Source organism: Atractosteus spatula, chromosome 19 (assembly GCF_055471065.1).
Source record: "Atractosteus spatula isolate fAtrSpa1 chromosome 19, fAtrSpa1.hap1, whole genome shotgun sequence".
Classification (NCBI taxonomy): domain Eukaryota; kingdom Metazoa; phylum Chordata; class Actinopteri; order Semionotiformes; family Lepisosteidae; genus Atractosteus; species Atractosteus spatula.
In genome coordinates this window covers 4,296,037-4,319,827 of record NC_142724.1, presented here as the reverse complement: position 1 = coordinate 4,319,827, position 23,791 = coordinate 4,296,037, and the positions used below count along the sequence as shown (strand labels likewise).

At 41.8% G+C, this 23,791-nt stretch overlaps 1 protein-coding gene across 2 annotated transcripts in view; it reads left to right on the top strand.

Moving 5' to 3' along the window:
- mtcl2 (microtubule crosslinking factor 2) overlaps nt 1-23,439 on the top strand; it is a 41,081-nt gene extending 17,642 nt beyond the window's left edge. Inside the window, exons 4-14 of one of the 2 annotated variants that reach the window (XM_088937428.1) lie at nt 5,594-5,656; nt 6,612-7,877; nt 9,313-9,471; nt 10,948-11,085; nt 11,572-11,802; nt 12,169-12,306; nt 12,476-12,643; nt 14,800-15,051; nt 16,476-16,546; nt 16,827-18,249; nt 18,519-23,439. In XM_088937428.1, coding sequence (XP_088793554.1) covers nt 5,594-5,656; nt 6,612-7,877; nt 9,313-9,471; nt 10,948-11,085; nt 11,572-11,802; nt 12,169-12,306; nt 12,476-12,643; nt 14,800-15,051; nt 16,476-16,546; nt 16,827-18,249; nt 18,519-18,665 — 4,056 coding nt within the window. In that variant the 3' untranslated portion in view covers nt 18,666-23,439. Of the gene's footprint in view, nt 1-5,593; nt 5,657-6,611; nt 7,878-9,309; nt 9,472-10,947; nt 11,086-11,571; nt 11,803-12,168; nt 12,307-12,475; nt 12,644-14,799; nt 15,052-16,475; nt 16,547-16,826; nt 18,250-18,518 lie in introns of both variants that reach the window. The other variant, XM_088937427.1, reaches the window with a different exon arrangement.
- The last annotated feature ends 352 nt before the right edge of the window (nt 23,440-23,791 follow it).

The following is a 23,791-nucleotide window of genomic DNA, read 5'->3' as shown; positions in this document are numbered from 1 at the left end:
AAACTTAATGAGCATCAGATATTTCAATTTTTCAAACCCACCTTGTGCTGTTTCGTTTCATTTGCTATTGGTTGGGGGCAAAAGAGCAAAAGATAGATGTTTGTACGTAGTAGTCAGTTTCTTCTGGTACCAGAAGGCTTATTACATTTTTTTTAAAATTATTTTTCCCCATTTACTTTTTCTCCTAAAAGCTTGGTTGTTTCAAAGAGCTAATGTCTCCCGACATTGAGGTGTTGAGGACATGCTGGTCATTAGTGGAAGAAGCTCTAAGGCCAGCATACACTTCAACACAATGGGCTTTTGTGGGAAAGAAGTAGCCTCTCTTTCCTGTCTGCATGGGTTAGGCATTACAATGTTCTCCCTTAATCAATGAACCATTGATTTGCGAGGCAGGTTACATCATAATTTGGCAGTAATGAAGGGCAGATGAGCGACGTATCACAAAACTTTGTGATAACTGCTGTGGACAGTTCATCACAAAAAACACATTTCTGCATTAACCCTTAGTTTTAGTACATGTGGCACCAAAGTCTTTGTGTGAGCTGAAACTTGCATTAAGGAGAAGTATAAAGTATAAAGGGGAAATATATAAATATGCAAAGATCATCTGCATTGTCATTTGTCACACTTATCCAGAGAAGGGAATACAATAAATTCAGTACAAGGAAAAAGGTGTGAATTGACACAGATGCTATGAAAATGCATTCAAAAAGAAACATATACTGAAGTTTGATCACGTCTCTTACCAGTATGCCTTGATAAAAATAATCATCTTTCTTTGCAAGAAACAAAAAAGATTCCAAACAGAAACCAGCAAAGAACAAACATGCAAAATTGATTAATCTGATCCTTCAGAACAATCAAACGCAGCATAAAATGCTTCTGTATAAAAATGTGCTCACAGTTTTCTTATATACATACTGTATACACTGACTGCTGATCTACGTGCTATATACTCATAGGATACCCAGACAGAAGCATATTGTATCATTTCAGGCATATAAATTGACAGCACTGAGGACAAAAGTCAGGACAGAGACATAAGATGGACAGAGGAGTAACTCCCAGAACCTGAGAAATTATTTGTAGGTTTCGTTTCACACCTCTCCTCACCTCGACCTCGACCTCGCACCACTTAATTGGCCACTCTGCCTCTCCCCTGCTCCCGCCTCCTCCTCTCTCCCAGCTTTTGTTTTCCCAGGCTGTATTATCTTTGTTGACTGTCCTATCTTTCTTACACCCGAAGAAGGCTCCACAGCCGAAACGCTGTGTTTTCTTTCTTCTCTTTTCAGCAGGGAATAAACCTATTACTTGTTCCTTTGCAGCCTACGCATGCTGACACAGCTACCCACCTGAACTTATAAGTATTTAGACAGGGGATCCCTACTGCAGCAAATCTTCCCTGACCTGCCATGACAGAGGGGTTGGTTAAACACTTGTTTTCTTTATTCCTGTTCGTTTCAACCAGTGAGGGGGTGAAGACTCAGAGGAGCATGACTTCCCCCAACACAGGGCCCTTTTCAGAACCTGGGGCTGTTTCACAGAAGCTCTTGGCTGTTGTAGCCAGAGCAGATGGCTGAGCCTAACGCCAGGCCACTTGGAGTCTGTAGAGCCCAGCACAGGTGCTGCCAAGGCCTGTTCTCATTAACGCAGCCCAGCTCTCCTCAGCCTTAGTTGGCCATTAGCTCAGGTGTCTCAGGGGGATGGAGCAGAGCCACAACTGGCAGCTTCAAAAACAAGTTAGCAGAAGAGAATTAATGGAAACGAGCAGGCCAGGAAAAAAACAGGACTGGGACACGGGGGCAGGTGAATGTTTCTTATCTCTGAGCTCTCGGGTCGTATAATCCTTTAGTTCATTTATGCTTTTGGTCTGGAAGTTGTACAGAAAAAAAAAGTTTTGGACGTGAAGCTATATTTTTAAAAATATTACATAGCAGACTAACGTTTTGCAAGTCAGACTCAATGAGATCTTCGGAGGGAATTTTTCAAAAACAATCAGTATATCGTTATTTGTTGTAATTGTTTTTAATAGTGTTTTTAACATATACTTTCATTTTAATAACATGGTGGTGGTCACTAAAACATGATGAATTATGTTTAGCACAACAATTTATGGATCTATTCATTTAACTGACAAGAATGAAAGAACTGTTTCATGTTGTCAGGTTTCTTGCCTCAGAAGGGAGCCGAATATCTTAGAAGGCTTTTCATTGGCTTTTACATTGACAGCTGTCAGGTTTCAAGGGAGGGGAGGGGAATTGATTTCACTTCATTTCTTTCTTCTTTTTTTCCAATTTGTTCCGTTTGCTTCCACAACAACCACTGAGTAATCGAGAGCACAAGTGGTTACCATGGGAACCACCGTGAACCCATTATGGCTTGAGCTTCATTTGCTGGATGAAGAGAGGCCTCACTAAGGACCGGCACTCATCCTTTCCACAACATTTCTCTGTCCTGATTGACTCTAAAGGGGCTAACCTAAAGAGGCAGTTGCTGTGACCAATTATTTGCAGTTTGAGTTAGAAAAAACAGTTTGTTTTCTTAGGAACAGAGAACCTTCAAATTTCTTGTTGACTGCAATGGCTCTAGATTTTCACCACCAGGAACTGATAATGAGCGGTTGTTGTCTTCTTTTGAGATCTGACTGGGAAATAAAAATGGTTCAGGGATTTACACTGTACATCCTCGATTACCAGTTCTTAAGGATCCTAAAGAACCTTACTATAGAGCAAAATGGTTTATAAGCCAATTCAGTGCAGAGATTTCTTTTGTGTCTCCAAAACACTGTGCGCCCTCTGAACTCAACTGCCCTCAGAAAACAAACTTACTAACAGTGCTTCTTAAAGAATGTGTCTGGAAGAACAATAGTAACATATAGCATTGAAATTGCAGAATAGTTTCCTTCATAACTAACGAGTTAGTGTTCTTTATGGTGTTTATATGAAAATATAAACATGTTCAAGTTTTGAATTTTAAGGGTATTTCTGTTGTTTTTTTTTGGTGGACTAGGTGCTTTATGACGGTACTGCAACATTTTTTTATTCTTATTTATATATTTTTTTGCATTGTGATTGGTTTTAACTCCATTTTACAGAGTTGCTCCCTACAATTCCTTGGACAAAATTCACTGCTTTATTGAGTCATACTTAAAAACAGCTCCCCCTTTCTTCTCAGATAAAGTGGGGTGCTGCTATATTTCTTCTTGTATAGTTTGTGCAGCCTGAAGTAGCAGGCTGTTCTACGGCAGGTTGACTAAACCCAGATAAAAACATCTTGCTTTCAAAAAGCTCCCTCTGAATCCTCTTTCCTTCATGAAAGCTCCAGCCTACACCCTTAATACAGTGTATTCAAGTTGGGACGTGACAGTTTCATTAGCAGGAAAGTGAGACTCATTTGTTCCCCGTTCTCAGGTTGTGACCCCTCTATATTGGATGATCAGGGCTCTCTGTACAATAAATTCTCAATCTAGCCAAGTCAGCAAATCTTCGTTGCCTGTGCCTCTGGGACAGCCTGGCTGATTGCTTCTGAAAATCCACCAACATGAAAAAAAGAGCCATTGTATGTTATAATATCTGCTGGCCTTTATTATCATTATGATTATTTTTTTCCATTACCCAGCAACAATATCATCTTGATATGGTCTGGCTGTCTCAGTCAAAGAGAGAACTTAACTCTGCTTAATTATCTCTGAATCCCACAGATTTTATTTAATGAGGTACTCAAAGGGATGATTATGCAACGCTGGCATTTTTTGAGCCCATTATTCTGTCCCGGGCACTATGGAAAGTAATCCTTTTGTTGAAAGGTGTTGACTGTCAAAGCCCAACACACAAATGCCAGATGAAAACATTTGTTGTGTTCTCAGTGCGTTTCTCTTTCAGAACAAAATCATGGTTGTTTTTCCATGAAAATAAAGCCATAGAGGAGTGCCATCTGTTTTCCTTGATCTCACGGGGGCATTTTTGATGAATAATTTTTCAGCAGGATCAAAGAGTTTGACAACAAATAATTGCAAACCAACTACCAACTGGCAAAGGAAGAGTATTTAGGGATCAAAGCCATTATTTACAGACCACCACACGAGTACACCTGAGTGCAACAGTAACTGCTTCCCACAAGTGACTCTAAACCAGCTTTTTAATCTTGTTGAGTAAGAACAAACGTATCCGCAAGCTCTAAGTCACCAACCTGGAGTTTAAACACATTGGCCCGACGGTGGCGAAGGGCAACCCGCCCACCAGAAAAATATAAATTCATGTCACCCAGCGCTTGCCCTGGCACAAGAAACACCCCCATCTGAACAAGATGAAATTCCCATAAAGAGGTAAAAACAAATGAGAGCAATAGCAGTGCTAGCCCTGGGCCAGCCTTTGCTGTATTAATGGAGCCTTGCCTATTGATTATCTGCTGACATCACATTTATGTGTCTCAAAACTGGGTCAGGATTAGAAAGTAGGATAGAGAGTGTATCACACCATGCTGAAGCAGTCTTACTTGGCATTGTGCACTTCATAAATACATTTCTGGATTTGTCTTTATTCAGTCTAAGACTTCTGTTTCCAGGAGGAAAAGGGTTTAACCTCAAACTGGAGGCAGCCATGTGGTTTTCCAAGACAGACGGCCCCTTTGGAATCAGCCTGCTGCTGCTGTTTCTCAGTATACCAAATCTCTGCCTTTTGCCGGCTTCAGTTGTTCAGAATAACCCAGCAGATTGCATCAGCTTGGCAAGGCGGAGAAAAGCCTGTGGGATTCAGAGGCTTGTGTGCAGGAAGCTGAGGAATGAATGTGAAGAGGGAGGGAGCACTGTATCTGTGGAAATAAAGACCTGTGCTTGCATGTGCTGTTGTGAATCCCAGGAGGAGAGGATTTCAGTGGACTCCACGATACCTCTTCAGATTATCGTGACGTTTTCCTAGTCTTTTGAATTGTAAAAAAAAAACAACAAAAGTACAGTGGGTCTTTTATTTTTTTTGTTTGCTTGTATGCAGTTTAACTTTGTCTTTAAAAGTAAAGCATTGAAGAACTAGCACTGGCAAATTAGTAGTTTAATAGTTAAACTGTGAAGGAAACATATTACAGATATTACATACTGCAGCTGCAAGATTTAGCGCTACATGATCTCACTCCACTCTAGAAACAGCAGCACTTTTGTAAGGACTGAAATTATATCCCTTATTAAACAGACTAAATGCCACGTGTTAGCAGAGAGTGCTGTCTTTTTAATACTTCAACAGCATTAGTTGCCATGGAAAGGATTGTGCTAGCGTACACTGCAGAGGTTTATTGTGGATATCAATTATTCTGTCTCACGGCACCAAAAAAAATAAATAAATGAGTCACAGGTATCCCAAAGAGCATTCCTAATGACATGTTTTATATCCTTACTGGATAAATAAATGTATTATTGCAAGGTTGAAGATTATGTCCGTGCATTTTTATGTCTGAGTAGCAGTGCTAATGGGATGCCAGCTTTTTATGTTAGCAGGAATATATCTGTATTACAATGATATACTCCAGAACGATATTTTACAATACTCGCACTGCTTACAGTTATGGTTTTTATACATTGATTCATTCTTTTTGTTTGTTTTAGAACTCTTTGAAGAAAAGAGGAGCTCGTTTGGCCAACAAAACCGACAAGAAACCATCCGCCCAGGTAATAATATTATCCTAATGCTTGAATGCTTGAATGTACTGATAGCCTTCCTGCTGAACAGGATGATAAATAAATATACTGTACACATCTATCAGTTATCAAAGACCCTAATGTTAGTCCTTAAGCTTTACTGAGTAAATAACATGCCACTGCCAAGAACGATCTAGTTATTACTTTAATAACAAGTTAGGCATGTGATTTTATAATTCCTCTTTTCTTTAATTAAATTCAAGCAACGGTGCAGTTGAAGTTTAAGAATATGTTATCAGTGCTAGTTAGAAACCTGTAAACTCTCACTTTAGCTCATGTAAACACACCTTTAGTAGCACAGAATCGTAAGAAAATTACAGATACCATTAGAAATGTGTTAAAGGCAGGTATCCAAACCTGTAATCACTTGTGCCTTCGCATTGCAATCACATTCCTCACTCAAAACTTAGAACAGGAACTTAGAAATAGTTTTAAATTTTGAGTCCTTGAAAATAAATACAATTACTGGATGTACTTTAAACTACTCTTCTCTGTTTTCTACTATAAAGAAAATATAGACTTTACGTATACAGTACATTAAATACTTCTCTTTGACACTATACAGAGAAACAAATGCTTCATTATTTTATTTGAGGCTTACTTTCAGACACATTTGATCATTTACTTAAGATCATGTGAAACAAAGATAGAAAGAAACATTCCAGTAAGTTTACTGGATTGTATGTGATAGTTGTTTGGACAGTTGTTGTTAGCTTTTTCCATGATCAGCCGTGGTTTCCTGGGTCATTTCTTCACAATGAAATCATTTCAAAATGTATCATAAGACAAGGGCAACTTGTCTGGTTTCACAAAATAATTCTTTAAAAAGAGCCAACAAACAGTAGACTTGTGGTAGGACTTCCTTAGGGCCAGCAAACCCAATTGTCTTCCCCTGAACAAACCCTTCAGTGTTGTTCAATTTCAGGAGGACAGTGCTGACCTCAAATGCCAGCTTCACTTCGCAAAGGAGGAATCAGCCCTCATGTGCAAGAAGCTGACCAAGATGGCCAAGGACAACGACAGCATGAAGGAGGAGCTGGTGAAGTACAGATCTCTGTACGGAGACCTGGACAGCACGCTCTCGGTGGAGGAGGTGGCTGACTCTCCTCACACACGGGAGGCCGAACTGAAAGTCCACCTCAAGCTGGTAGAAGAGGAGGCCAACCTCCTGAGCCGCAGGATCGTGGAGCTTGAGGTGGAGAACCGGGGCTTGAGGGCCGAGATGGATGAGATGAAAAGCCAGGAGCTCCCAGGCCACCTGGTCACAGCGACCGGCAGTTACGGGGACTCCAGGGAAAGCATGGTGGAGCTGAAGCGCCACCTGCAGTTTGTGGAGGAAGAGGCTGACCTGCTGAGGAGGTCACTCCTGGAGATGGAGGAGCAGAACAAGCTGCTGATGAATGAGCTGAACAAGTACAAATCGGAGCACGACCTGGATGCCACCATGTCAGAGGACAGCTGCTCGGTGATGAGCGAGCCCTCGCAGGAGGAGCTGCTGAATGCCAAGCTCCAGATTGGAGAGCTCAGCGGCAAGGTCAAAAAACTCCAGTATGAGAACAGGGTCCTGCTCTCCAACCTCCAGCGCTGCGACCTGGCCTCCTACCAGTCCACCCGACTCTCCATGGAGACAGATGCTGAAGCAGGGGATTCAGCCGAATGCGTCCCGTCCCAGATCAGGAGAGAAGGACCAATTGGAGGGGAGAATGACTCCAGGGAAGATCAGGAGAAGCTGATACGGCGCAATAGCCACATCGACAACTATGAGGGCTCAGAGTTCTTCAAAAGTAAAGACTACGATGCTCTACTTAGGATCAAAGAACAGGCTGGACTTGTTAGCAAAGCCATTGACCTTATGATATTGGACTCCAATGGGTTTTCGTCCTATCCGAAGATCTGTCCTTCCATTGATACCCCAGAGCAGGCCTTGAATGAGAGTCTTGACAAAAGTGAGGCCTCAAGTGACCTAAAGCTGGTCAGTGCCCTTAACAACAGGCTGAGTGCCTTGCAGAGAGAATTAGCCACCTTCATGGACAAGGTAGAACATCTTGGTTACTCTAGCAGGGAACAAATTGAAGGCGCATCGCCGTTACCTCTTCTTTCCGAGTCAGGGAGCTTTTTAGCCACAATGCCTTCTGTTTCCCAAGACTGCACAACAGAGGGACCAAACAAGGGAATCGGTGCTGACCAAAAGGTAAGCATCCCTTTTCTGCTGACAATCCCCCAGCAACAATTTTCTTTTCTTTGCTTTATTTACCATGCTAAAGCTTACTAATATTCTTCTGACATTAAAATCCTCAATAATTCAAAGAATTATCTACTGTGCATGGTGTTAAGACCCCACAGAATTCCAGATAGAACTCTAGCCTAATGGAGTGTGCATGTTGAAGAAGGTAGTCCATTAAAACGATTTGACTAGGGCAAAGCAATCCAATCTTGGAAATCCAAGTATATAAAAAAGAAATGGCCAAAGAGAATTAGGAATTCTGTTCATGTTCAGGATGCATACATCTTATCATCCAATCAGATTTTTTTTTATCAATGTACTTTTTTTTTTTAATTCTCTCCATTTCTCGCTGGAAGAAAAAAAAGCTTTGACTACAATTAACTTTCCTTGCTGTTCCCACCAAATACAGGATGTTTTCTGGAGGTCCATACATTTTCCTAACCCAAATTATGACCTATATAAGTAATGAAATGTTTGGTGGTTACTTGTCACTGTTTGTTGGAATATCATAATTATGTCCACAAGACTCAGTGAAGAGTATGTTGAAACAATATATAGACCATCAAGTAAGAAAGAAAAGGTTACGATGTGCTTGAAAATGGTGCAGAATTAAGTAGACCTCCTGGGCTGAACAGATCTCATAGCGAGAGATGCAGTTGTGAATTCCAGAGGGCTCTCATCTCCCATGTGGTGAGAGGTCAGCCTTTTGCAATAGTCGACTACTTCTGGGCAGCTCTGGGACTATGAGATGCCTGAGAGAAGGCGATATAAATCCCAGATCCAACCACCCACATTACAGCAGTCCAAAACCTCCAGTTAAGGAGGTATAGACAACCTTATCGTTAGTGTCATGCAGCCGGACTACCTTCCCTGAACATACAGACTGATTAGAACAGAGCTCTATTAGCTGTGCACGACTGTGGGACAGTCAGAAGTCCCCAGCTCTCCCCTCTCCCCCTCACTGCATGGGCACCATGACTGGTGTTTGCACACTTTTTTCCCTTTCTTCTCTCTTTGTTTTTCTCCCCTCCACACCCCCTCCTCCTCCCCCCCAACACACACTCCAGAACCAAATCCAGCCCATACTCTATCTCATTGTTGTTTTGATTTCGTTTTCCACACTGTCTTACGCCACTGTGATAAAGCTGTTTTTTCTTTACATACTTTTCTTTGTCTTGTAGTTTTTGGATGTTTACGAAAGCCATTTTTTTTGTTTATCTGTTTTGCCCCCCCGCCCCTCCCCCCAACCCTTTACCCTTTGTACTCCTGAACAACCTCCCTTTCTCTCCTCCCCCCGCCCCACCTCCCCTGCTGCCCTTCACAAACCACCCCCCTGTCCTTCCTCCCCTCTCTTTATCCTTTGTTTTGTTTTCATTAACTTGCCCATGCATGCATACAGCAGCCGCCTGACTTTAGGGACCAAATGGAATGGCCTGCAGGAGGTCAGAGCCGGGACTTGTTAGAGGCGCACCTGAGCGGTGCTGAGGACAACGAGAACAGAGACAGCAACAAGGACCTCGAGAACTACACGCCAGACGACAAGGAGTCGGACATCATCAAGGTACTCCCTACCCGATCTCTACCTACCAATGTGCCATTACAAACGAAGACCTGGGGTATAAACATGCGCGGCTTTTGTAGACCGCAATGACAAAAGAGCCAGAAGCAGGACACCACAAGCTCAAACGGCAGAGCTGAATTCATGAGTCATGAGTGATACGGTCCCATCCAAAGTGTTGGACTTCTGCAGGACAGATGTTCCAGTTGTTAATGCGGGAGACTCTGCAGCTGATTTTTTTTTTCGGATTTTTCAGCAAGCAGTTGTGATACAGAAGGTCCTTGATAAACGAGTTAATCTGGGGATTCTTACAAGATTTTTGTAAAAGCCACTCTTATAAAAGCACAGTAAAACAGCTGATTCAGAAGGTGGAAGTATATTTTCCCAATTCCAGAATCCACACAAACTAATTCAACTAAAATATTAACCCTGCTGCATGAGTTAAATTGAGGTCTACATTAACATTTCAAAATAATGAAATAAAATAGACTCCAAATAGGTGATCCTGGCTCTTCTCTAGTTAAGAACTAATTGTCTTTCCCTCTGCAGCACAGGCTTTGAATTGCACCAAAGGTGATTAGCTGCTAGAAAGCAAAAGCTAAACAGTCCCCTGCGAACAGAATGGTGCTACTTCAGATAGACTGGCTAGCTTGGCAGAAGTAGGTGGGATGAGGCATCAAAACACTTCATAGTTATCCTGACCTCAGCTTCACCCTTTGTGGCGTAGAACCCAGCTGGGCTATTGTTACTGTAAAGTCTTTCCATAATGCTGAGAATCAAGAGCTACTTCAAAAGCCCATTGGAGCTGAGTCATGACAGTGTAATGGTGTGACACTCTCTGCCTTTAGGGACAATGCATGGCTTTAGGTGAATTTGGTACTGTGGGGGGATGACATTAACTGTCGAGTAGCCTTCAAACAATTGATCTTTGGAATATGTACATCTTGTACAGACATTCTGGCACGGTGTTTCACATTTGTAACTCTAATGGGCAGAGGGTCAAAAAAATCGAAAGATTTGTGATGGGTTTTTTTTCCAATGAAGCATGAACCGCTCAATTAGTTAAAAATTCCCTGTCGCCACTGTTGATGGAGCACATTGTAATTTTGCCTAGAAAACATGCATAAAGCAAACTGTCCTAGATGATGCATTTAAACCTAGGTAAAGTTCAAAGAGGGTACCCAATGATGGCATTAATGAGCGGATTTTCCCAGATACCCCAGCTCCTTTCTCTAACTTTCAGTTTTAAAATCCCCCTTTAATTTGCTTTAATATGTTTTTACAAAACGGAAAGCCTCCGCATGTGTCAGACAGCGGGTGCGCTCATTAGAATGCACAGACATCTCACAGGGGAGAGCAAACACTAATAGGGTTGAATGACTACAATAGTACATCAAAACTGCAAGGAAGAAGCGTGTCTTTGAAGTGGCGGCCTGTTAATTAACGAATTCCCTGGCTTTGCTCCGTGTTGTCCTGCAGCATGCAGCCAAGATCAGGGAGCTTCAGAGTCTTCTCTCGGAAGCAAAGGAGGGCATCCGGGGATTGCAGGAACAGCTGTCCCAGGAGCAAGAAGCTCACAGGCAGGAGACGGAGAGGTGCTCCCAGAAGCTTGCTCAAGTAGGCATGCCGAACAGCTCAGTCCCGCCAACCAGACATTCTTGGGGAAAAAAAACCTCTGAGTCTTGTTTCTGTTCTGTTCAGAATTTCGGATACATAAACCCATGAAGATAATTTTTTGGGATAATAATGCCATTTCCCAGTACAATTTGTACTTAGTTCATAGTTGGGTTCATAGCTCAATAGAAGATATGCATGGTTTGGGAATGATCCTATTTGCACAATCCCAGTGCTTCAAAGCAGCGCTTAAACACTTTATAGCTATTTCAACATCACAACGAAAAGCAGTTCTTTACATCTCATCTCAGCTAAGCAGTATAGAAAAAAATAAAATACATCAATTTACTGTTTCTTCTCCTCTAAATGTTCAGGGAGCAGCATTAAGCTGAAAAAATATGGCTGCACACAAACGTTTCTATGGAAATTTACCTGAAGTTGTATGAGTTTTGAAATTCATATATGGTCTTCTACTTCCTCATTAACCAGCTAAAAGAGGAGCACCAGAAAGCTTCGATCCGACGAGATTTTGAGCTACAGAGCCTGAATCTGCAGACCCGTCTGCAGCAGAAATTTTGGAGCCAGGAGAGAAACCTCATGATTCAAGAGTCTCAGCAGCTGAAGCAGAACCTACTTCTTCTCAATCTTAAACTCAGGTGGTTCCTCAAACAGTGGAGGCTAGGCAAAAAGCTGGACAGTGAGGGAAAGGACATCCTTGAGGTGAGAACTGTAACTGATCCATTCTCTCATTCCTACTGTTGTGGAGTTTCACCTCATTCACTTCCATGTTTTCTGTATGTAATTTTCAAGTTAGCATTGATCAACCTGAGTGTTTTTATGTTTTTTTATATAATTTGGATTAAACACTGCTCTGTGCCCATGATTTTAGCTTGCAAAAAGTTATGAAATTCTAAAGAAAGACTGAGAAGCCCAGTGAGAAGCTCAAAACACAAATGTATCTTAATGCGAACACAAAAACTATTGAACAGGATCCTGTTTTTCTGTGTTCTTTCAGTACAAGTGTAATGGTCTTAAGTCTTACTCAGTACCCTGGAAAGTAACTGGAGCCCTCTATGACTTTTGTAGGTGAACAGCGTGAAAGATCTTTACATGCTCATTGAGGAAGAGGGGCTAACTGCTAACCAGCTTGACAACAAAACAGAAGATCAATCCCAGAGCCCAACAGCAAGAGCAGACAACCTCTCTGAGAAAAACTACAAGCAGGTACCAGGAGAGCAGCGGTTGTGCTGGAAGCCTCTTGGGAATTAAATTCGTGGCCTTGTGCAAAGCTATTATCAGTGGCCTCCGAACCATAAAATTAACATGCCTTCATCAACTTTCATGAATGTTAATTGGTGTGAACATGTATGGTGAAGTGCCCTTGTCCTTGCAGTCAAGTGGGCTGGACGGTGTCTTGGCTGACCTGAAGGAGGCGTTGAGGGACCTTAGCACAGAGCTGCGGGAGGAGAGGCGTGGCTCGGAGGAACTCACCCAGCAGTTTGCCAAAGCCAAAGCCGCATGGGAGGTGGAGAGATCTGAGCTCAAATGCCACATCACACAGGTGAGTCTGCACCGCCGGCTCAGTGTGGAGGGCCCATGAGTCTACAGGCTTTCATTTCAGCTCGGCTCTTAACGACCAATTTAACAGCTTCTCCCAGCTCCTCGGGAGCAGGCCAAGAATCCTACAGCCACACCTGCTCTCCAGCACCAGGACTGCCCACCCCTGTCCTAGGCCAGTCAATTACAAGGGGTTACTTGGTGTACTGAGATCAAGACCTACCCTTTGACCTTTGTGAATCATCTGCTCTCCGGAGCCAGAGTGCTGTAGGTTTTAGTGGTGCTTGCATCGCTTGCATCAGGGGCTTTAGTATGTCAATGTTTTCTGTATCTGCTTTCTAAAACTTCTTGTCGATTTTCAATGTGCCGGTGCTTGCTCTAATGGCTTTGGCTTAATTGCCACCCTGAAGGGGATTCGTTTCTGACAAAAGTGAGATCATGCAGGCAATCTAAAGAGAAATGCCGCATTTCCATCATCACAGCCAGGGCTGCCTTGTAAAAGGACACTTCTGAAGTCGTTTCCCTCACAAAAATGGCTTTAACAGGATGATGCATCATTTCAAAGAAATGTATACTTCCAGACTGTGTGAGCCGTATTTTCAGCATTCTTTTATAGCACTTACTGCACAGTGCATTTCGAGGCTGATCGATGCTAAGTGATCAGCGACAAAAGGCAGTTTCAGAAAAGCACTTCATTAGATGCCCTGTCTATACTACCTAATTTGCATCCTCTGATAATCTTACCTAGGAACACTTGCTAATTTCTTTCTGAACCCTTTATATGGCCATTAATACATCATTCACAGAAAATGAATCAACTCAAAAATGAACAGTATTTTTGACATTGTCATTGGATGGCCATTATCAAAGTACCTGGAGGCTCAGATGAATAGTGGAAGGAAGATTTTTTATAAATGCAAAGTGGTAAAAAGGTTAGATAAGCAGTAAAGAAAAAACTCTAGAAGAACCACTGCTTATCAAAAGAAGATATAAAACCTTAGAATGTGCCCTTTTTCCTTTAAGCTGTTGTTGTAATGCAAGGATCTTCATGAGAGCTGTGTATTTAACAAACAACAGTCTTGCAAAAATGATTTAACAAGCTCCTTTGTAGCTCAGCTTAACGAACGCTGATGGTTGTAATTGCTTGCAGGAGATGGCATTGTGCCGTCTGCATCTAGTGCAAGCAATTAACAGTTTCCTGCATCCAGAGACAAAAGTATTACTTATGCCAAAACATTCCCTGAGCCACCAAAGGAAAAAAAAACTATTGTTACACTTTCCATTGCCAGTGGGAAAGTGTCTTTCAACAACCAGTCATAAAAAAATCCCACACATCCCCCGTGCTCATAGCTCATCCGGAACTCATCTGCTGGGCCTGGATCCCCAGTGATGACTAGCCCTGTGTTTCATGGAAAAAATCAACTTCCTGCCTCAGTGACTAAGACACAGTCAGCGCAGCCCAGCACGAACCTCTCTAGCTCTTGCCCCTGTCCTCGGACACCTCCTGGGATTTCTCTCAAAGTAGCAAACCCAGCTGGGGACCATTCCATCGGCATAGGGAATGTGGAAAAGGAACGAAAGCCCTTATTGGGTTTTTGGGAGTGGGAAGTAGAACATCCGGAGAACTGCTGCAATAGGCTAATGTGTGCACTGAAAAGTAATCCTTAATCAGGGAAGACAATGCAATATCATAGTACTTCCCTAAAAAAAAGAATAGAATTGGATAGCAAATCTATAACAAGCCAACTCATGGCTGGCATTTTTTAACCATACTAAATACCTTTATTTATCCCTAGGCCTCTACATTGAACAAAGATGCACACCGTGAAAGGTTTTTACTAACAAAGAAATTATAGTTGACTGCACAAAAACAGTAAGCAACTATATCTATGTGTAATCAGACTGATATGTGCCAAATATGTACACAGAAACTCAATACTAATGAGCAGAAATACCATTCCTTAGGCATAGCCCTGGATAGTCATTATTGCAGGGGCTGAATTTTTACAGTGGGGAGCTGGATAGTTATTTTAGTGGGGCTTGAGTTTTTACAGGGGCGGGCTGCCCATCTCGTTCATTGCTTTGGAGTAGGCGGTCAGCTCACAATGGGAAGACTAGAACTTCAGTGTCTGAGACCTGTCCTTGCTCTGCCCCTGGCAGCTGGAGTGCAAGGCAGGCAAGCCAGGGCTGGACAAGGACCTGCCGGACCTGAAAGCTGCCCTGAAGAAGGAGAGGGAGGAGCACCAGCACCTCCTGGCCGACTCCTACGCAGCCGTCATGGACCTCACCAAGCAGCTGCAGATCAGCGAGAAGAACTGGAGCCGCGAGAAGGTCGAGCTCCTGGAGCGCTTCAACCAGGAGCGCGGCCAGTGGGAACAACGCCTACGGGATGCCCAGAGCAAAATTAGCCAGGTGGGATACTGCTACATTTCAGCCCAGACAGATGTGCATGAGAGAAGCAGTGCGAGTTCAGTGATCGTGCTGTTCTGTCACTGCTGAGATCATCACGGGGTTAAGCGCTACGTTGCCGTGATGGTGACAGATCATGTCCCTCCACAGGTGAGACGGGATAGTTAGCTTCACACACTGCTTTTATGAGGACGATCCCAACTGCATACCGAGGACGGAATGCAGAAAAACACGTCCCAATTTAGACAACCTAGAGAAGTGATTCTGCAGTGTTATTTGAAAAACGCAGATGAACCTGCTCGTCGGCTGCAGTGCAGGAGGTGAATCTGTTCACAATGTGCAGCAGAAAAGGTCACCGAGGCAGTGGGCGAACAGGAGTGCTATCATGCTGTGTTTTCTGGGGGGAGGGGATGAGGTATTTATGAATTTATGAGTTGCAGCACTTCCTGTAACTTCAGAACGCTTCAGTAAGTTGAGAACATTGTGTTCGTCACAATCCAGACAACGCTGTTGCTGCTTCTCCATTAGAGAAAGAATGATATGGCACCTTAATATGTATTCTGGGTTTACTGAGGCATTCTCCACATGAAGAAATTGATCTTTCATATTTCACATGCACATTATGTCAGATAACACATAATCCTAAATGATAATATGGCTTATAGTATTTTATCTATGCAAACATTTTCAATAATTAGTATAACCCTGCAAACATTTTCTCATACCGTAAGACACAAATGTCTGTTTTTCCAATTTAAATGGCACAGAGCTTCTGTTCTTCCTTTGTAATCAGAGCAATCAATGCTATTTTCCTGCCAAGTTCTCCAGCAGTGGAGTCTTGGCCGGCTTCACTGCCTGCTTGGCTCTGGTTTGGCCTGTTCCTAACTGACGCCCATTCCTGAAAAACAGGAAAGTTTGGATTTCCAGGAGCAATGTTCCTCGTGTCTAGCCTTGATTTTCCCCTCTCTCAGATTAATGAGCTTTAAAAGCCACAAAGCAAAATCAATAGCTGAAGCCAACACAAGAGGCAATTCACACTGGAACAAGGTACAACGAATGTGCTACTGCATGTGTTGCATTTATATTTAAATTCAGAACAAAAATATTTAAGAACTTGCATACAGGATTTAAAACTCCAATATCTGTTAAACACTTCACAAAACACAGATTTTATTGTAGGTAACACTGCATGTAAAGAGAGTTAGAAGCACAACTTACCATCCACTCTTACACTATAGCAAAAGTTAACATTCATTCTAGATTTTTGCTTTATGGCAGTCATGCTTACACACCTCTTTTTAAAAATATCCGAAAATATTCATATGCAGAACTCCTTTTCTGCATAAACTATATTCGCTCTGCTGTTAGGAACGTGAATCAGCCTTTCAAAAAAGCCAACCTTAAAAACCTTTTCTGTTCTCTTGCAGACATTGCATGACAAAATGTCCGAAAAAGACACTCTCCCTGACGCGGAAGCACAGGGAACAAATTTGCAGAGGTGAGGCAGTTCATTTCATTTTTTAAAGAATTTAAGACATTTTATCAATTTATTTTCCTTTCAATTTATCGTTATTTTATATGTGTTCAAATATTCAAAACTGGGAAGAAAGTTGAAAACTTGAAAGAATCTGCCCAGCATTGACCTGTTAGAATGTGGTAATAAAACTATAGGAATGACTAAGTTTGGGTGAGCTCAAGGGGAACAAAATACCAGCACCTTTCAGGTGCACAATGTCAGCTTTTATTAGATCCATTAAAGCAAATCTGTGTTTTTCCAGGACCAAATCAGTTTCTTCCATGTCGGAATTCGAGAGCCTTTTGGATTCCTCTCCCTTCGTCCCCAGCCAGGACAACGGTGATGCCAGCAAAGGGCGGGGGATACAGCCCAGCGCACAGCCCATCTCCAATAACCTGTCCCACCTAGGGGAGCTTAACAAGAAGAACTGGAAGTACCTGACAAATGAGATGGCCCTCTATGAAAAAGCTGATCCCTTCAAGACCTGGGACTGTCCAACAATGACCAACAGCTTTGCTGGCCTCGACTTGACCCAGACATGCATACAGAGAAGTTACACCGCACCAGATAAAACTGGGATTAGGATCTACTATAGCCCTCCAGTGGTGCGCAGGATGGAAGGCAGCTTAGCAAAGGAAAAGAAGGAAGAGAAGACAATGGCTGAACCAGGCTATCTGTTTACCACGACAAAGCCCAGGGAGCGTGGGGAATCGGAGAACCCATCAGACAACACCTTTAACAGATGGCTCTGCAATTTCTCCAAGCAGCACAGAGATCTACTGGAGAACAACACCACGGCTGCAACTACGGCAGGGTTACCTTCACCCTTCCATAACCTGGAGATATCTGGCAACCTGAGCGACGATATGAAGGAGATGACCAACTGTGTGAGGCAGGCTATCCGTTCCAGCTCTCTGGAGCGAAAGTGCAAGGACACTGCAAGCCAGACGGTGGTGGTCACCTCCACCGGAACTCAGACTGCGCAATTTGTTAGCATCGGCCTGCAGACCGAAGGCCCCAGAACGGGCCTGCATGCCAAAAGTTGGTCACCTAGGAGCTCCTCGTTAATGTCTGCTCGCAGCAGGCAGATCTCTACATCCTTAGAAAAAGTGCACAGCAGGATTGAGCGCCCATGCTGTTCACCGAAGTACGGCTCTCCCAAGCTGCAGAGAAAGGTGTCAACGTCATCCTCCAAGTTGGATACCTCTAAGGACAGGAGCCTGTGGAACCTACACCATCGGGGCCAAAATGGGTCAGCCTGGGCCAGGTCCACCACAACGAGGGACAGCCCAGTGCTGAGTGGCCTCAATGATGGTCTCTCCAGCTTGTTCAGCGTGGTGGAGCACAATGGCAGCACAGAGTCCCTGTGGAAAGGAATACCCCAGGAGAGCAAACCCAAGGCAGAGGTCCCCAAGTATGGGATAGTTCACGAGTTCTTCCGCAACGTCTGCGGAAGGGTGCAAACCCCAATGCCCGTGGCAGAAAGGCAGCCGAAAGACGGCACCCTGGAAGATGGGGCCAAGAAACCAGACTCTCCCGCCGCCACAGTGGGAAGCACCTCACCGGACAACGTTTCGAAGATCGTCAACAAAAGGTTTCTTAAGCAAAGCCTCCGAGATGAACAAGCCCAGGGTAACAAAGACACGGCTGCAAGAGACACCAACATGAGTTCCAGCGCGCTAGAGGTTAGTTTCGATTAACAAGCTCTGAAGCTCCGACGCTTGTCTAGAAAATATCTAGGAAGTGAATATCCAACAGTACAATTGCCTCATTTGTTCCAGCATAATAATTTAAAGTGAAACAAACCATTTTAAAATCAGGCATTGTTGCAGTAGATTGCCGTTGGTGAAGGACGCCAGTTAAGGTTTAGGTTTAGGTTTATGCATTTACGTCTCCAGGCAAATGCTTCTTTGTGCATTAACCATCCAGTGTGCTTCTCGTTCTCTTTCCGCAGGATGCGGCCTGCGACTGCACCTCTCAGTCCCTCACCTCTTGCTTTGCCCGTCCCTCCCGGTCGGCTGCCCGCCACTCCCTGGCACAGTGCAAGATGCGCTCGCTGGAGGCCGGCGCCGCGGAGGAGAAAGGAGATGCTCCGGAGTGAGGAAAACTGGGAAAAGCGGGGGGGGGGGGGGGGGGACTGTATTAACGAGGACCTGCTGCCAGGGAAGAGAAATCCAGACTCAAACCACTAGGCTCACAATCAACCAGCAGCAAAAACAAAACATCACAGGGAACATCTCCTAAGATTTCTATTACTCTGTGTGCTGTATTCTACTGCAGTCAAGATCCTCAGGTTTGAAAATCTGGGTCAAGGGTGCACTGTCTTGGACTGTACATTATAGAGTTATTCAGTGAATCCAAGTCTGGCCGTTAGCAATTTCAAAAACTGCTACAATTAGAAGCAAAACAGCATTTGATGAAAGTCAGTGTTTCCCTAGTGAGCACGTGAACTGTTCTCAGTCACTGATGAATCCGATTCATTCGATTCCACAAATATTTGAAAATACTTAACACCACTTCCCTTTAAATTTTTATTTTAAGTGCATGTTATGAATAAAAATTACATCTAATATTCATCACACTATCCTAGGCAATTGGTTTAATACAATGTCCTATGAACATTGAAATTCTTTTAGAAAACTTAATAAAACTTTAAATAGTAGTTTCACAGACCCTGGCTTACACTAGGCTTAGATTACCCAAAGTCAACGTAGGTAAGTGAGCCCTAGGCTAACAGGCGTCTGTGAACTCAATCCTTAAAGCTGAACTTTTGGGCGCATGTGACTTAAACTATGTGAATGGGACTCATTCTTTTCAAATTATCTTGAATCTGATAGACCTCTTCAAAGAGTTCCTGGATAAAGGGGTGTGAATCTTGAAATTAAATCTATCCAGTTTTGCCTTCCCACGACTTTTTGCGTATCACTAGATGTATATTTTTGAGGCAATAAATGTAAACACAGAAATTAATATTCACAGTTGTTCAGGAAATCACAAAAGACCTTTGATAGATTAAAAATAACGTGCTGCCAACTTGTCTCTCCTAACTCGCGATTACTGCATATGATTGCATTCTAGGAAATTCTGGCTCCTTATCTTTGAAAAGGTCTTCTGGACCACCTATTGTTAGTATAGTTTCAGCTCCTCCCTGGAGTGTAGCCTGGAGTTTGTCTTTCCACAAGTGAGTTTAGCAGAAGGTAACAAGTGCTGAAGGTTTAAAAGTGCACATTTTAAATCCATTCTTTCTAAATAATTACTCCACGGAGTGTTCTTACGATGTACTTTTTCATTCCGTAATTCTCAAAAGAACATAAAAAAGCGAACATCAGGTGCTCCCGGGAATACTCCCACAATAGCAGAGGACTAAACACAGGGACCAATGTCTACAAATTCCAGCAGTAGAAAAATGCTCATCTTTTATTGTCTAATTTTACTTGGGAAATGCAAGTGCTTTCTACTTAAAATATACAGTCATCACAATTCATAGAACTTCTGCTCATTCTGCTTGCGCCTTGCCTTGTTCAGCAGAAATGTGCCACAGGTATTGATGCTTTATGACTGGAAGCCCAGGAGAAGAAAGGTCCTGGGCTTTCAGAGGGCTCATCTGTCCCTATATACTCTAGTGGTGGACAACCTGAGTCTTAACTGCTCAAGAGAGGTATCCCCCGCAGAAATTCTAGAAAAATTCTAAATTCTAAAGTAATTCTTGGTAAGGCTAGATTAAAGATGTGTGTGTTTTTGCAATGTCTGATTAGTTCTGTTGTAGCAGTGTGTGCTGTGCCCTTCACATACACAGTGTCTTTGGTTGCCCACCACTGGTTAGCAACATGTAGAGCCCAGGACCTTTACAATAAAGCCATCAGAACAGTCATATATTGAATCCTACTTTAGCAGAACAGTAAACTTTAATTCATATTTGTGTGATACCAAGGGATTTATATCGATTTTAAATTATTCTTTTTAATATATGTCTTTAATATCAATGGTGCTGGACAAATAATGTAGGTTAAACTACTTTTAAAGTGCTTTGACAGAGGACAACAGCTTAGGTAAATTTCATCCACTTGTGAATTGTGAACACAATGACAATGGATTTCAAAATTACATGGCACATCCTGCAAAATACTGGACATAACTTTACTGAAGCCCTTATTTCACTTAAATTGGTAGTGGTCATCGTTAAATTGCCAGCCCAGAACTGCCACTAGGTGTTTGATCTTTGACTTCAATGATGTGCCACTAGCTGAATTGATTTTTTCAGATTTTTGTCTGTTGGAACACATACTTACTACATTTAAATGGTATGTGTTGAGCCCTTTATGGTCTGCTGGGACCTCAGTGTGATCTATGATCTATGAACTCTGAATCTAGGCTTCAAAGAACAGGATGGAAAGATTCTAAGTGAGCAATGACATGAAATTAAAGGTGGATGTGTAGCAGTTTATCTCCCAAAGAGCAGATGTTAATAGTAGCATACAGTATATAAATATTTCCTCCTTTTTTACACAAAAAATTCAAGCCAATGTTTTCATAGACCAATGAAGAACTTCAGTGCAACTTTTACTGTAATAAGTCCTGTGCTTGAATATTTCAGTTGTTCCTAATTCTCTGCTTTCCTTGAACTTGAAAATGTTAGAGGTAACTGTCCTAAAGAAGGAAGCAGGACCAATGTATTTTGCTTCAAGTAAAAGTTTACACGGAATGGAGCATTACGAGATTAAAATTATTTTAAGGAAAAAAAAATCTAGTTTTAGATTTAATGCCCCAACAGGCTCGCTGCTAAAACTAATTTTCACCGGTGCAAGAAGTGAGAAAACGTGCTAATTGGCTTTGCGAGTGTGTTAATTCATGGAAGACAAAAATTTGTCTGCATGGTACTGCCTTTGAGCTGTTGTTACCAAGGCTACCTCCCACCCTCATAATTTATTTTTACCTAAATAAAATGGAAGTCATTTTCAGAAGGACACGTGTGCCTTTTAGATTATATGTAAAATTCAATTTAGCACTTTAAGCAAATACTGTATCTCATCTGCTGATCCCTTGTGCAACAGTAGGAAATGGACTCATTTTTGCTGGTATGTCACTGGAGTTACATTCTCCTGTGACATATCACACATTAAAGCACATTCATTTCCAAAGGCTTTTTTCAGGACTGCAATTAAACCTTGAGGAAATCACTTAGTCTAAAGAGCATTTCAAATATCATAGTATAGAATTTTACTATTCTTTTATGGCACACAATCCTCAAAAAAAGATCATGTAATCCCAATATCAAACCACATCTTGACAATTCTGATATTTATTTGGAATTTGGAAACTCACTCCGTGATCTGGAAATGAACCAATGGAAATAACCAGTAACACATGCTTCACTTTAATGTCAGATTGCCATTCATTGAGTTAGAGTAGAAATACATGAAGAAGATACAAGATAACAGGGACAGTTTCACACAAGCACGAACCTATTATTGACAACTAATAAGAGTAACAGGGCAAAAGGCATGATGAGATAGTGCCAGTCCTAAATCTATGGAAGGGAATGGATTAGTGACAGGCATTATAAAGTTCACTAAATCCTGAGGGATCTTCCTAATTTAATGGTCTGACTACACATGGAATTCGAAAATGAGATGGGAACAGGGGCATTTGGTGTTTAGCAAAGGTGAGGAGGCATTGATGTAATTTACATTTTCTGAATAAATGTAAATGACCAATCTGGTTTGTAAACCGCACATTTTTAATTCTTTTATTTATAAAAAAAAACGAGCAACAAAGAAAAAAATGTATTTAAATATATAAAAACTTTCGGGATATTTTGTTTTTAATTTTGTTGTAAATACTTCAGTGTTACAGCCTTTTTTATGTTATTTTTTAAACTTTTTTATTTGCAGTTTTGTTTTTCAATTTGTTTCATGCCTCAGATCAACAAAGCTGGTTTCATGGGAAAGCCTTTCCAATCTCGCACACTGAGACAGAAATTGTGTGCTCAGAAAAGCACTGCACTAGGGCCTAAATTAGGCGACAGTGTATGTCTTCACATAATTTCCATGTGTTTCATGAGTAAGATTAATCATTTTAGGAAAGGACCCTGTATTGGGTTGGTTTTAAGGACCATTGGGTAAATTTGAAATTAAAGAGTTAATTAATTTAGACTCAAGATTAAATGTTTAATTATGACCCTCTTGTTAAAGCATTACTAAATATGTCTGTCTCTGTCCTCACACACCAGCTGGCATTGACTTCTTTAAATTTGGTTCCTGTATTACATATTCATTGGACATTTGTGGTTTATGACTAATTAAAAAAAAAAAGATAATGACTCAAAAACATCAGTTTGAGGAGTACAATGAGTTAGAAAGACTGTTTTGGCAAGGTTTAGAACAGTTTTTTTTTCCCAGCCAGCATGTTTTCTATAAATGTACTGTACCATGTCTTAACAAAAACCTCCCATAAAACCATGCTCAGTTTGTCCAATAAAAAAATTTAACCATGTACCTATATTTGAAAGAAACCAGTTAAAATTGTTAATATTTGCTAAATTATTTCCAAATGCCTGTAAATTTCTTTTAATATTAAAAGGCTCTAAAAAGCTTAATAATGTTGAAACTTACACATCTATGAACAATTTGTACTCTTTCTATCCTTGTGTAGAGAAAGTTGAATGTTTTTGATGATATTGAGCCGTGTTCTCCATTAAAACATACTCCTTTTTTCGTCATAGACACGAACATTTCTGTAAATAAGAAAACATCTGCCATAGAATTAAGATGGGGTTTGTGTTGGGGAAGGATCTTTTGAACTGTGAAAGGTGTCAGCTCAGATATCATTGCTTACTGTTTGTCATTGTTCACAAATAAACGTTTGTTGAAAAGGTACGTTGGTGTTATTTTTAATAAATTAATGTTGGTTTACAGGGCCTTAACTGCTGAATATAGGCGTCAACACTGTACTGTCACAATGGAGTTCAAATATTAAGTAACCAAGTATTTATCAAGTTCTAATTTGAACTGGAAAGGAAGACAAAAGAACAATTCCCAGATCTCCTTCACTTACCAGAGCTGCTGTTTTATCACACTGGACAGGAAGTTTTAGCTGCTGTGAATGTTATTAAAAGACAATAGGGAGCAAGCTGCTGGGGAACCACTGTGACAGGGCTGTAGCAGACATTAAGGTTTTAAATGCAGTAAGTCTTGACGAGTGACGACCTACTCAAATTGAGTGCAGAAG